The sequence below is a fragment of the Leptosomus discolor genome, chromosome 2 (genome assembly GCF_034619465.1).
Source record: "Leptosomus discolor isolate bLepDis1 chromosome 2, bLepDis1.hap2, whole genome shotgun sequence".
Classification (NCBI taxonomy): Eukaryota; Metazoa; Chordata; class Aves; order Leptosomiformes; family Leptosomidae; genus Leptosomus; species Leptosomus discolor.
The window spans coordinates 106,398,133-106,413,013 of record NC_141392.1 but is presented as its reverse complement, the minus strand read 5'-3'; the positions used below and the strand labels follow the sequence as shown (position 1 = coordinate 106,413,013).

The following is a 14,881-nucleotide window of genomic DNA, read 5'->3' as shown; positions in this document are numbered from 1 at the left end:
GGGGAGAGAATAGGAAGAACAAAAGCAGCAAAACCTTTGAGATAAAGAAAGTTTAATAAGCGGAGCAAAGACAAAGATAAAAACAAAGCAATCACTCACCACCTCCTACAAGTAGACTGATGCCCAGCCAGTCTCTGAGCAATGGCTGCTTCCCCCAGCAAACCCTCCCCACAATTTTTACTGCTGAGCATGATGTTGGCATGGAATATGGCATGGAAAATCCCTTTGGTCAGTTTAGGTCAGCTGAGGTCAGCTGTGCTGGCTGTGTCCCCTTCCAACTTCTTGCCTGCTCCCAGCCTATACACTGAGAGGGGGAAGAGCAGGGGAAAAAGAGCTTTTTTTAAGCCTTGATGTTGTGAAAGCACTGCTCAGCAATAATGAAAACACTGGTGTGTTATTAACATTGTTTTAGTCACAAACCAAAATACAGCACCATACCAGCTATGAAGACAACTAACTCTGTCCCAGCCAGACCCAGTACATAGTCCCTTGCATCACACAGTACAATTTGTACTCTTGAGTTAGGTATTTATAAAAGAGGTCTGTATTACCCAGAATGCAAGCAGCAAGAAGTGGTGTGTTCAAACTATATTGGAGGATGACATTTCAGAAGTCCCATCTTGAAGTAGATGACTGCATATGCACGAGACCATAGTGCCCAATGAAAATAAAGCAAGCCAAAAGAATTACTCAATAACCTTTGAGAGGCTCCCATTGATTAAATACTTTGTATGACGTTAACAATGTTAAGTGTAAAATGCAGCCCGGTGTGAATTGAGACTACCCGAGCCTCATTGCTGAGCGTCTCTTTTGAACAGAATTGCTGGAGTGCCGCTCACCTAAGTGACAGACTCAGTAAATACGGCACTCTTTACAGAGGTAGAAGTTGCAGGTATGATTTCCTAATAGATGAGTCCTCCATCCTTTACCTCCCGCTTTCTAGACAAGCACCCTTAATCACTAAGATACTACATTAATAGCTTAATACATTGTAATACTACCTTCTTCAGTGGTGTTTCTAGGTGCCCAAACCTACTGCATCATACGTAAAACTCAAAGCTGATGATTTATGTGGCTTCTGAACCTGAAACAGAACTTAGGGGTGGGATTCCCTGTTTTGCATACCTTAGAAACCTTACATATGAAAGAAGCCTTTTATACAAGCAAACATTATTGCAGTTCTGGATCTGTGCCACATCAGAAGTTTAAACACATCCCCTTTCATCAAACAAAAAGACATAGGGATCCATGAACCTTCAAGAATGTAAGCTGAAGGCTTCCTTTTTTTTTTTTTAATTAAATGGATTTTTATTTCAGATGAGAAATCTGAACCATTATTTCATAAAAAGGCAGTAACATAATTTTGATAAAAATAAGAGATAAAGCATCTTCCATTTTCTCAGGAACTTTGGCAACAGTCTATCTCACCTCAAATCTCATAGAATCAGCCCCTTCCTCTACCACTTGACTCATTTATCTAACCCCACTCTGATCTGGATAGCAGGCTATTGTAGCAGAAAATTCTCTTTGCATATCTGTCTCCTGGCCCATTGAGATCTCTCTTCCTTCTGGAGCTTCCTTCAGCCATATGTCCTGCAGTTGTTCCAAGCAGTTTTGTTTAATGCTTCTACTGAACTCCCATGTACAGGGCAAAGAGCAGCATTATGCATTTCTCTGTCATTCCTCACCACCACGACATGGATATGTTACACTGACAGTTCTGGAGCACTTCTTGGTACTGAAAAACAATCCTTGAGGGATGTAACTTATCCATTTTGTAGGGAATAACTTTCAGGAAGTTTAGAGTTTTGTATGTGCAACAACAATACAAGCAGCTGGGGGGCAGCTCACCAATACACAATAGACTTGACTTTGTGCTTTACTGGGATTGACTGTAATTATTCTAGAGATTCAGCCTGATGGTATTAAATCAACACCAAGAAAGGGACTGCGAGATCATGCAGCTGCACTTTACCTTGACCTAGACAGATCACCTCCAAGTAATAAAAGCAAGTTTAGTCCCTTTGCCCGTGTAATTTCTGCCTTGCTGATAAGACTGTCAAAGCCCATGCCATTTATGATTGCTACAGATGCTATTCTGAGATAACAGTTGTCAGTGAATCAACTGATAACTGCCAATAAACAGGCAACAGGGGGTAATAATTTTTATCTACACTGCCTTGCACTGCAGACTGGAAAAGCACTGCACATGGAGTGAATGTGAACTGTCTTTATCTTCATACAGTCAATCTGATAAATGAAATAGATCAGTTAAAAACTAACCACTATTCAATAAATTAATTTGTTTAAGGTTGGACCAAACATTGTGGTAAACTGTATTTCAAACACACATGAAATAACTAGAAAAGCAAAAGAGAAAAAAATGTAAGCATATTATTGACTGTTGCTTTCCTTTAAGTCAATGAGAATGGCAAGTGCCCACTACATTTTCAAATGAAATCAAATCAAATTTTCATAATTATAAGGCTAGGTAAGAATCCTTAGAAAAAACCTTGAAGCTGCTAAACCTTAGGCCATTCAACGCCAAATAAGCATTCATCACTGCAGCAGAGGCAGTGGCCTGTCAAGGCTATATGGTATAAAAGTGTTGGAAGTGATGTATACAAGAAGGATGGGGCTGAGGCATCAGTGGTTCAGGTGAGAGTAGGCAGCACAGGGAACAGATGCTATGAAACATGTTATTGCTAGGAGCCATTTGGATACACCTGCTCAAAGAGCTGGTGATTTGAGTGACTTCCAAAATTGAGAGGTTCCCAGCCACCTCCCATCCTCTGTGCTTTTCAATGCATTAGTCTGAGTGTTGCTGTGGTAGTGATTCTCCAGCTGGGGTTGAGTATGAAGTAGAGGGGAAAGTGCAAGAAATGCTGCCGGAACATTGGTCTAAGATTTTCATCTTAGGCCCACTGGAGAACATGTGATGGTAAAAATATTCTGGAAATTCATCCAGCAACTTCTGGCTTACCTCTTGTCTAAACTCTGATAGGTAATATGGAGTAACTACTGATACATGCTTTTTTATTTGAGGTCCAGCTGCAAGCATCTAAGCACTGAAAATGTTACAGAAGCAGCATTGTTTAGAAAAAGAAAGTAGTTCCCTATTTTATTTTTTCCCCAAAAGAAATACTTTTTATTTTAATTGTGTAAAGCAATGTTAAAAACCTTTTTAATTATTTTCCTTTTAAGCAAATAAAATATTCAAGCAAATAAAATACTACAAGACCTTCCGTTTCTTGAACATCACCATGAAAATGAATGCATCGTCGAGAGTCAGCTTATCATGCTAGAACTAGTCACCATAATTCCATTCTTCAATCTCAAGATTCCTCTAAATTGAGCATCACCAGATTCAAAAGCTATGCAGAAACTGTGACTGCATTCCACAGTGTGCTGTACAGTCCCAGGCAACAGGTCTTTTCAGTGTGCCACAGCAATCCACACACACTGGTTTTCCCATGAAAACTAGGACACAGATATGTGTGCCCTAATCTCCCCCCCCAGCTTAAAGTTGAGATCTTTGTGTGTTTTCTGTAGTCTTCTCTTTCTTGCATGTGGGTATGGTCTTACTAGATACAAAATTGTTTTGTTATGGTTATTTACTATCTATAGTCTCATAACCTCTGGCAATACCAGCTAGGAATTAGGATGTGTCCAAGATGCACACTCAGGCTTGAAGACAAGAACTGCATCTTAGTCCTATGGATACCATCAAAAAGAGCCAATGTTTAAGTACATTTCTTGCTTTATCTAATGAAGAAACTCCCACAAAATCTGATAAATAGCATCTTAAAATGACTTACAGAATAAGATGAAATTTAAAAACATGTAACACAACTGCTTTCTCAATTCCTCCCATTCTTGTTCCAGCATTTAGAAACAGTTGAAGTATAACACTGTATGCTATTGTTATTACTTTCTATACTTCCATAACACTTGAGAATTCTTAATATGAAACAGGAGCACTGTGCAGTGCCCCACAGCCCACGACAATAATGGTACATAAATATAAACAGCTGAAATCGCTACATCATTTCACCAAATAAAATAACTTTGTTCCTTTATACATTTCCCATCAGGAATCCACATGTTCTCACACAAGTAGAAATAGGCAGCAAAACATTAATTAGATTTTCTGGTTTTCAGTGCATGCAGGGGTAAGACCTACAAAAGTTGAGACCCTTTCAGTTGTACTGAAGGCAATGGGAATCGAAGTTTCTAAATACTTGAGCAGGATCATGACACTCACCCCACGTATTCTAATTTTTAAGTGCTGTTTTTACAGTAGGTTAAATTAGTTGAATTAAACTAATTCAATTCCTGTTCCTGCAAGGCTAAGAAGGTGAGAATTTTATTACCATTTAAATGTACTACCACGACGCTTTAGGAGCACCTGCAATTCCAAAGGATCAGGCACTATACCAAAGGCATAATCCATAAAGACTATATGTGTGCGCACACAGAGGTACGTTATATATACAAAAACACTCTTCAATTTATTTGCAACCCCTGAAAACTAATTGATATCACCCAAAGGACATTTTGGTACCTACAGTAGCATCATAAAAAAGGTAATGTACATTCTTCATATTTTCACCATTCATTCCTAAACAGTTAATGCCTTTTCATTTTTTCTTTGCATTCTATTGAATTTCCACGGCAAGTACCCCTGTGTACAGTTTACAGTGAAAAAAACCGAAAAGATCATGTGTTCGTTGATAAAACTAATGTAGCGCCTATTCTGGGAAGAGCAGTTTCACCCTGCTGAACAGAACTGAGGTAACCTACCAGGTTACCAGGATTTTGCATTTTTGCCATATTTTATGCTTCGAAATACTTCTTTTATCAAAGGGAACTTTGGAATCACAGAATCACAGAATGTTAGGGGTTGGAAGGGACCTTGAAAGATCATCTAGTCCAACCCCTCTGCCAGAGCAGGATCACCTAAAGTAGATTACACAGAGGAATAGTAAATTTGTGCCACAAGTGCATATATCTTATTATGAAGAAGAGTCAAAGTAAGAGTTCAGAAACCATCACAAACGCTAACTGCCAAAATTAAGCTTTTAATAATCGCGTATATGACAAACCTGACTATAGCACTGTGTCTTTATAGCAAAAAAGAGTAAACTCATATGAAGCAAGGCTAGAGACAGAACAGTAGGGACACAGGATATTCTGTACACTATTTAAAAAATCAAAGTGGAATGACTTACCACTTCTTCATGGGTAGCACTTTCTACATTTATACCATTAACCTAAAAACAGATATGATAGGGAGAAAATGATTTGCAATGTGTAAGTTAGTTAATGAAACAAACATAAAGGCAAGTATGAAACAAATGTCTGTGGAAAAAGTGAATGTTTACTGACCTGTATTATTGCATCTCCTATAAATAACATTCCTGTTTGGTCAGCTGTGGGATTACAGAAGGAGTACATTTTAATTGAAAGTAGTACTGAAAAATAATGCTATATTCTCTTCCAGCAATTCGTTTAGCATGCTGTTTGTAACCTTCATTTGAAACTGATTTGGTTGTGAGAACATCAATGGCATAGCAATCAGTATTCATCCTAAAAAGGTAATAGATTCCTAGCAATTTCAAACAAATTAAGAGAGTTACTTTACACATACACACACACACATACAAAGAACTTATTTAATATGGAAGACAAATGTCATTTCTCACTAATGAAGGATTTCATTAGATTATGCAGAAAGTGCTATTCACACTTTTCATTATTCTTCCACAAAAGGGAAATAGGAATTTCTGAAAATACTTAGCAATTCCTTTCCCCCTGAACAAATTTACAGGGACCGCTATAATTAAAAGGTTGTGCCTAGAATTTAATACAACTCTTTAACAGGAAGTTTGAGTTAGCTTTGTTCCTGAGAATAACAAAATACATTATTCTTGTCTGTAATTTGCATGTTTCCTGTTTTACAGAGTTAATGGGAATAATGTAATGAAACTGCAAACAGTTCTGCACAGATACAAACAATGACATTTTGAGGTGTATGCTCTAACTTTTATATTTTATATTTTTTAGTGGAATTTGAGGATGTTTATCTCTTGGAATCTATTACTTAATTGAAAGTAACACTCTGATCCTGCAAAGACAGATTAAGTAAGGTATATTAGTTTTAAATATGATCTCACAGGGTCACAGCTTGAGGCTTTGAAGCATGCAATAAATGTTAACAAAGACAATATTTTAAGAGATGGAAATAGAGGTAAAAAAGAAAGAAAAAACTGCAGAGTATTCTCACCATTTCTGCAATACAGCTGTTGCCACTACAAATGTACCTTTGGCACAAAATAGGTGGGTTTATATTAAATTTATTTTTCTAATAGATTTTTCATAATTTTCATCATTTCATCTTTTGGCAGATAAAAGATAACAGTTTATTAGTCACGCTTTTATCAGTACTTAGGAGAGATTTCGCCATCTATTTTAAATACCTATTATTATCTGTTAAACACCTATCTATTAAAGGTCTTTACCCCACAACTTATCCTGCTTTGTATTTAAAAATACGCAGACAATTTGTAATAGCTCGTATAGAAAAGACATATCTATGTACCGAAATGCAACTGAATTAAAGCAGTTCAAAAACATCATGAAGCAATGCAAAGTAGCCTATATTTGGTACACACATTGCTAGAGGTGCTGAATATTAGCTTGGACATCTCGATACTAAACTTCTGTTCAAGATGTTAGTAATACATATACCAATAGTGAAAAACATGTGAATCATTTTTAATTCAATGCTTACATTAGGGCCATTGGTCTGCTTTAGGGAAGTGGAAGCATACTTGAAATGAGGACAGAAGGAAGAGGGTGTGTTTGAAATTCCAGTTGCAGGAAAGTATAGAAATATAAAGTCAAAGGGTGCATGCCATGCCCACTGTGTGTGATTGACTCAGAACTGCGTGGAGACATTTTGAGTATGTCTGCATCAGCAAGTGATGAGGCGGAACAGAGATAGATCAGGAATCAAAGCAGTTGGTGCTGAGGCTCCATATGCCCCACAATGGATGGGTTTCAGTGATTTTAATTCAGATCAGTTAGACCGGTCTCCCAGTCTGAAAGCTCCCAGGTGACGCGAAGCTGCCCAAGGAAAGCTAGTGCACAAAACTTTCTGCTTTGTGGGCCCTTCAGCAGCCCATCCTAAGGCACGCCAGTGCCACACAGTGATGCACGCCCACTACCCGCTGCAGCAGGCCACAATACGCAGTAGCAGACCTTTCTTATGGGTAATGCAATGGTCCCTGCAACCTGAATCAATGCAGAGCTTGGACATCAATTGAATGAGGCGCAACACAGGGAGAATGGGTTCTCAGCCTGCTTCAGGAGGACACCCCTAATAAGCCAATCCTGGGATATTATTCTGTCTGTGGGTGGGTGGCAGCAGGACTCACGCTCTAACTCACTGCAACAAGGCAGATGTGTTTATTTATACTTCAACAGTCAGTTGATCTGCAGGCCACAGATGTGGTGAGGATGGCACACACGGGCAGCAGGTGGCACTGTCTTCCTGAGGCCCTGTATTTTGGCTTTTCTGGGAGGCCAAAGCAGCTGCCGCTATCGGGAAGATCGGTTGGAAACAGCAATGTTGAAAGAGAAGCACAATAAAAGAAAGAGGGAGGGAGATGTGAGAGATGAGTTTGGAAAGAATTGCCGTAAGAGAATCCATCAGAAAACAGAAAAATGTAGGGCTGGTAAGAAAGGAAAGCATAGTGAGCCAGAAAATGTTCAGGTGAAAGATGCGATCCCAATAGTGCATCATGAAGATCTCCAGGCAGGTAGGTTTCACCATCGTCCTGGATGTTCAGCTATCCACGACCCAGTGCATAATGACACAAGAGCACAGTTGTGTATTCTTGTCTAAGTCATCCGAGAAAACTGCTTAGTTCTAACAAAAGTTTAATAAAATACGTAGACTAGTATCCATGCAGCATATGAAAGATAAAATTCCAGACACAGGTAAAATTCTTGAGAAAGGGCTAGTTAACAGCTCAAGGCTCTAATAGGAAAAGCATTGACATGATAACGTATAAAATCTCACGGAAGAAACCCAGGTAGCTGGAGGATGGTTACTCAGCAGGAATGAGGACAAATCCCTTCCAGGGAGCAACAGAGGCTGAACCTTTCCCACCTGCTGACTGCCAGGTAAGCAAAGACTCACTGGTCATTCCACAAGGTTGATAAGTATTGCAATATCCCCAGCTACCTACTGTGTGTGTTAGCCAATAAATTTTACAGGTTAAGAGCACAAAGCAATTATATCCTGCTTGCAGTGTCCCTACACACAATCAAAGCTGTCCAGATAAGTCAATGAGAGAAGGAGCATTGCGCAGTCAATACTAAATGCTCTGTTGACTGAAATAAAGCACAGAAAATAGGGACAATCAGGGCATTTGCTCAAAGTGCATTACACTGCAAACTAACTCAATAATGTAGACACCCCTATGGCTGCTGCCATCATGGCCAGTGACGGTAGTTTGGCAAACTACGCTTGCAAGTCTGTGATGAAATGTTCTGGTTTTAGCCAATTGTCTCTAATTTAAAATCAATGATGATTTCTAACAAAAATATTTTCCACAAAGCAAATTGCAGAGGACATGTCACTACAACGCAGAAGTTACAATGTAGTTTACAAGTACATTAGAAATAAAGTGATCGGAAAAACTTCTTGAAAGAGACAAAAAAATCAGTCTTGTTTCTCCAAGGCATATTTTAAATCTGAAGACAAGAAATCTACTGATGTTTTCATTAAGTCATATGTTCTCTACATGACAAATGTTCCAGGCTATGCAGGACTTTGCCTCCTACTGGTAACATCCTCATATACAAAGACATCTACGAAAGGCTGCTCTGCAATTATCAGTATGTGTAAAGTGAATCACTACTAACACCAAAACACTTGAAAAAGAACTTTGGGGTGTCAAGAAGCATATACCTTATTGAGAGAAACAGTAAATATAACTCTTTTAGAATCCAGTATGCCTGGAGATTTAGTGGGGTTTTGAAGTTTTACTTGAAATAATATTTTGGTAGCAGTGAATTGAACATGGCCAAATAAAAAGACTTTGAAAAGAAAATAAGCATTAATTAGCAATAAACAGAAATGTACCAGGCTGTAAAAGAAAATGGAGTATGTACTACAATAATTAGTGCTACATCACCTCTACTCTAATTACCTTTAAAAAGGTTTAATATTGATTAAATTCACAAGTGATACTGAAGTAGGAGGAAAGCATCAGGGAAAACCAAAGGGGCTTATGTTGAAGAAATTACATGAAAATCGCCACTAAAAAAATCCACCATTATTTTTGAGAATATTAGACTTGAAAAACTTTCCCAAAAGCAAAGAGCCCAACATTCTAGTCATCAAAAAAACCAACCTCAGACAGAGTCACGAACTATGAAAAATTATTTTGCACTCAGTGAGAAGGGAAAAAAAGCACTAATTCCTTCTGTTTGCCTTGTTTCCCTTTCCCATCCATTAGGGCTGAAGAAGGGTTGTATTAAATTTTCCAAAATTTGCAAGATTGTGAAATGGTAAATTTACTGAACAGACTCTTGGGAAATTCTGACTTACCACATGTTAACTGATGCACAACTCTATGCAGATTTGATTCTGTAAATAATCTGATGCCCTTATATTTTTCAAGATTGATCATAATTACGCATTTTCAACTCAATTTTTGTTGAATTCCTGAATCACAGAAGAAACATACCAGGTACTATGTCCTCTGACATTATTAATGATGCACAAAAACATGCTGCTTAAAGCACACAATGAGCTGCATTGACTTCATGGACCTTTCAGTTCATAAGCTTAACTTTAGATATATGCATAAATATTTCACTGCATAAAGAAAAGCTACAGGAATAGTTAAGAAAGCAGATGAAAGAAAAAAAAAGACTGAGAAATTAGTATATAGGATGCAAGAGACTTCTCAAAATTGATCAGATGTATTTTTCCCTCCTCTCCCATGAACTGGGCATGACTAGAGTCATGACTATAAGGATACAACTGCTGCAGCTTGCTTTATTTATTTATTTATTTATTTTCCTGAAGAGAAGCAGTTTAACATTTTTAATCTCTGTTTTAAAACACAACTATATTAACTCAAACATTGAAAAACTACCTTGTTAGAGAAGTTCTTAAAATGGAACATACTCTTTACGGGACTTGGTTAAATTTAATTTTATTGTTTAAATAAAATCCCTAACTTTTCAAATTTCTATTTTTGACCACGAGGTTTCCCTAGTTTAGTTTACTTCCTCTTTACATGTGTCCAGTTTATCATGTAAAGAAAAGCTGTAAGCCACTCAATAATACAATGCATTTCATCAAATACCCATGCCATTATCCTAACATGCCAGGTTCCTCATGCTGAATTCAGTGGCAAATGGGGAACTTTGACTTCTCTCTCCACTTTTTCTCAGTGCCTATGGAGCAAGCAGAAAGATCATTTCATGTTCCTGAAAGTACCATATCTACCCATCAAGAAATCACTTCCAGATCTAAGCATACACAATCCTGAAGCACTGAAGGTCAATACATTGTAAGAATCAATTCAACGTGAGAAATACACAGGATGAGAGAGGTGAGAAAGGTACTGGACACAGGAGGAGGCAAAGACTGGATGTAGGATGGAGCACAGGTTTGGAGAGATAATTAAGGAGTGGGATATTCAGCAGTGCTACAGAAATTGCCATTGATCCTCCTCAATACCCTGATCGTGAATGCCTTAACAGCAGAACGAATATCCTCCTGACTCACAGATCATAGAATAAAAATGCTACTCTGGGAATAGGTTATGGGACTGTTGAAAAGCTGCGGCCATCCTGCAGAACAGTATTTTAGCTGGCACTTTGCATAGCTGCATAGAACACAGCATTGTATCTGTGAAGTTAACACAAGATAGAACTAGTTTGGCCTGGGAAGTCAGAACTGCTTTCTTTTCAGCTTGGACTATATGAAGAACATGAACATAACATTGCACACGCACCACAAGCGTCACCAGGAAAGACTCCTCCTTTCATCCAAGAATCTGAGCAAGGACTGATCACTCTGGACATAGTTTTCCTTATAGTTTGGCATATGGCAACATGTGCATGCAACTGATACTCAGAATTGTCTAGGACAATGCACATGCTAGCAACTGTAAATTTCTTCTGATTTTGTTCCATAAAAGAAGTACTAACAAACCCAGTCTTTTTCTGTTCTAACCACTGCACCAGGCAGGATCCTGCAGGCAATGTAAGGCTGTGTTTTTCTTGTAACACTGGAATGGTTGGTAAAGTCATGAGCAGGGATCCCAGCTGGAAAGCTGGTATGTCCAAGAGGTGGGGATAGAGACCAAATTGGTACATTGGTCAAAAGACAACTACTTTTGCCTCTAGTCTTAGAAGCGCTAATATGGGAAAATTTGGGTAAACATGGATTGTAGCAACAAATCGGCATTCCTATGTTCTACTCCAGGTGGTCCTGCTCTGGCAGGGGGTTGGACTAGATGATCTTTTGAGGTCCCTTCGAGCCCTTAACATTCTGTGATTCTGTGAAAAGTGAAAATTACTATTTTGTTCCATATAAAAAATGTGTAGTATTAGAATGGGAAAATCAAGGGGAACATACCAAAAATCAATTAAATCCTTTAAAGAAATTAACATAATTAATGAAATGTGATTCCTTGCTGCTCTATGGTGACAGTAAAGCTAAGAGCAAAAAATCTGGACTTTTTATTTTAACTAGGAATTGCCTAATTTTACTTTCTGCTTCCCTTCCCTTCTCTTCCCTACTAGCACATAATTAAAAACGGTTTTATAGCTCTTATTTACTTACTGCCCCAAGATTAATGCAGCACTAAGAAGCTACACAGACAGAAGCTAAAAGTAGAGAGGCAACTAGAGGGCAAATATATGAATCTGTAAAATCAAGAGACATTACCTGACATAATATTGCCAAGAAAAAGAGGAAAAAATTGTATCTAAACACTGTAAATTTTTATCTTCCACTACTATAAAATCAATCTGGGTATAAAATCAACCTGGGTATTAAACCTACTACATCATGATACGTAGTTCCATCAGACTCCAAAAAAATAGACAGGACTAGGTTGGATGAATACTTGGGTAAGAAACCCACAAGAACTGCTGCTGCAAAAAGCGATGCTTTCTGAGTCAGTCAGTTTTGCTGAAGATCTGAATTCACTGTTAAACTAATGCCTTACCATGAGTGCAAGCAAATGTATACTTTCAGAAGTTACTATGCTATCTCGGATGCAACTGGAATAAGTAATGAGGAATTTGAAAAGATTTATCACTTTTTACAGTGAGAGAAATGTATGTCTCAATATTTTAGTCAAATTCCATGCTAGCTGGTGACATTAATTTCTGGCTTTATTTCACTGAAAATACCACTATTGCATTTTTCATAATTTCTTAGAAACTACCATTAAATAAACTGGTATTATTTACTGGAAAAAAAAATGGCTTTTGCTTTGAGAAAGACACTTAACTCATAAGAACAGCACATGTTCCTGGAAAAGACCACTTCACAAAGTACTATAGACTCCTTCATATTTTGGGTATATACAAGTACTGCTGTTATTATCAAAAGGGCATTGAGAATGATCTTGGGGTCCTGGTGGACAACTTGTTAGCCATGAGTCAACACTGTACTCTCATAAACAGCATCCTGGTCTGCATAAGGAGGAGTGTTGTCAGCAGGCGGAGGGAGGAGATCCTTCCCCTCTGCTTAGCACTGCTGAGACACACCTGCAGTGCTGTGTCCAGTTCTGGGCTCCCCAGTACAAGGAAGATGTGGTCTTACTGGAGCAAGTCCAGTGAAGAGCCACAGAGATGAAGGGACGGGAGCAACTTTTATGTGAGGAGAGGCTGAGAGAGCTGGCACCCTTCAACCTGGAGAAGGGAAGGGTCAGGAGGATCTTCTCAATGTGTATCAACACCTGACAGGAGGGGATGAAGAAGAGGGAACCAGACTCTTCTCAGTGGTGCTCACTGACAGGACCAGAAGCAATGGGCATTAGCTGAAACACATGAAATTCCATCTGAACAGAAGAAAACACTTGTACTGTGAGGGTGACCAAGCACTGGCACAGGTTGCACAGAGAGATTGTAGAACTTCCATCCTTGGAGGTAGTCAAAAGGCATCTGAACATGGTCCTGAGCAACTGGCTCTGGGTGGCCCTGCTTGTGCAGAGGAGTTGGGCCAGATAACCTCCATAGGCGTCTCCCAGCCCCAACAATTCTGCGATTTGCCAGCTGCATGCAGGAGTATATTTAATATGCTTACATATTTTAGCATACTTGTTCAAAATACCACAATTTGAAATAACATTAACCTATTAAGGAAGTATGTGTTGAAAATAAAGATTTTCTGAATGAAAACAGGATTTAGTTTTACAGTTTCATACTCAGATGCTGACTCTTCTCATGAGAATTATCCTTCGTGCTCTATGCAAGCCATCTCATTTTCTGGATCTTTTTGCTGAGAGAAGCCTGGGCTTTGATTTTCTCATTCCATCATTACAGAAGCAACAGTGATGAGTGATGCAGGAACTGTATTCATAGAAAAGAATAAGCATCATGGGGAGCAAAGAATCACAGTTTGGGAGCAGATTTGCTTAGAAGTTTTGAGTAAAACCTGCCAGAGAAATTGAGAAGAATCATCCCCCAAAATTACACACGGATAGCAGAATCACATCTGGAAAAAGGTAACCAAGTCACGTTCCACTACAAAAAACCCTGAAGTGATAGACATTTCTAACCATAGATATACTGCCTATTTTTCGTGTCATATTTACTATTGAGCTGCTATGAAACACGCCTTTCTCTGTTCTATTATTGTTGCCTTTTTTCTTTCTTCCACTTTATCTGTATCTGTTTATCTTTGCAATTTCCCATCTCTCTCTCTATTAATTTTCAGTGTGAGTGTCCCTTATGAGCAGTTCTCTCACTCCATTCTCTATTCTTGAATGATCAGCAAGTATATAATTATTTCTGGAATTATGACCATCTTATGAGACTTTTTTTTAAACAGAATTAGCTTAAACTGGAGATTTTACAGTTAGTAATAAAGCACACTGAAAACATAAGACATGAATTGCTAAAATTTTTACCTTTTTTTCCAAAGAAATGTTTTAATTATAAAGAAACCAGAAAATACTGCACAGGAAAAATGTTACAGAGCTGAATCTGAGGATAGGTGTTTATTACTGGCTTTGTTCCTACGCCTTCTCCTTGTATCCAAACTCAGCAAGAAACAAGTTTTCAGAACATATTGCTCACTAGAATCTTCTACTGATAAAACTGGTTTTTTGTCAATTGATAGCATTGAATCCAACTTGAAAGGAAAACTACTGTAACAACAAATTTCAAATATTTTTCACTGAAAACTATTAACGGGATAAACTTAGCTTTACTACAAACAAATATTGCTTTATATTTTGTATATGCCAAAAAGTAAAATGAGGAAGAGGTATAAGGGTAATTAGCAATCCCAAAAGCATACCAATGGGCATTAAGGAAACTTAACCTTTAAAAACAAATCCTTTTGTTCCCTGCCATGACTTTTTGAAGGCAGACAATAACTGTTTTCTGAAGCCAATTTCAAAATATCATTTTGTTACTATTGCCTAATAATTCAGAGAGCCTACGTCACACAAAATTTGCCATTTTTTTACTGACCTGGTGGGCATAATGGCTGCATGTATACCAAACCTGGGAAAACTAAAATCTATAGAAGTCCTGAGTGTGACACTATCTGTAATTAAATGTGCTTTGAAAGACAGTACAGAAGAAAGTTTTAAAGTTCAGCTTTATTTCT

General features: G+C 38.1%; 1 protein-coding gene across 2 annotated transcripts in view; it reads right to left on the bottom strand.

The window, feature by feature from the left end:
* SNTG2 (syntrophin gamma 2) overlaps positions 1-14,881 on the bottom strand; it is a 290,926-nt gene that overhangs the window by 122,590 nt on the left and 153,455 nt on the right. For both annotated transcript variants that reach the window (XM_086461540.1, XM_086461539.1), the window contains exons 5-6: positions 5,389-5,432; positions 5,232-5,273 (exon numbers count right to left, since the gene is read on the bottom strand). In XM_086461540.1, the coding sequence (XP_086317666.1) occupies positions 5,232-5,273; positions 5,389-5,432 (86 nt within the window). The remainder of the gene's footprint in view (positions 1-5,231; positions 5,274-5,388; positions 5,433-14,881) is intronic.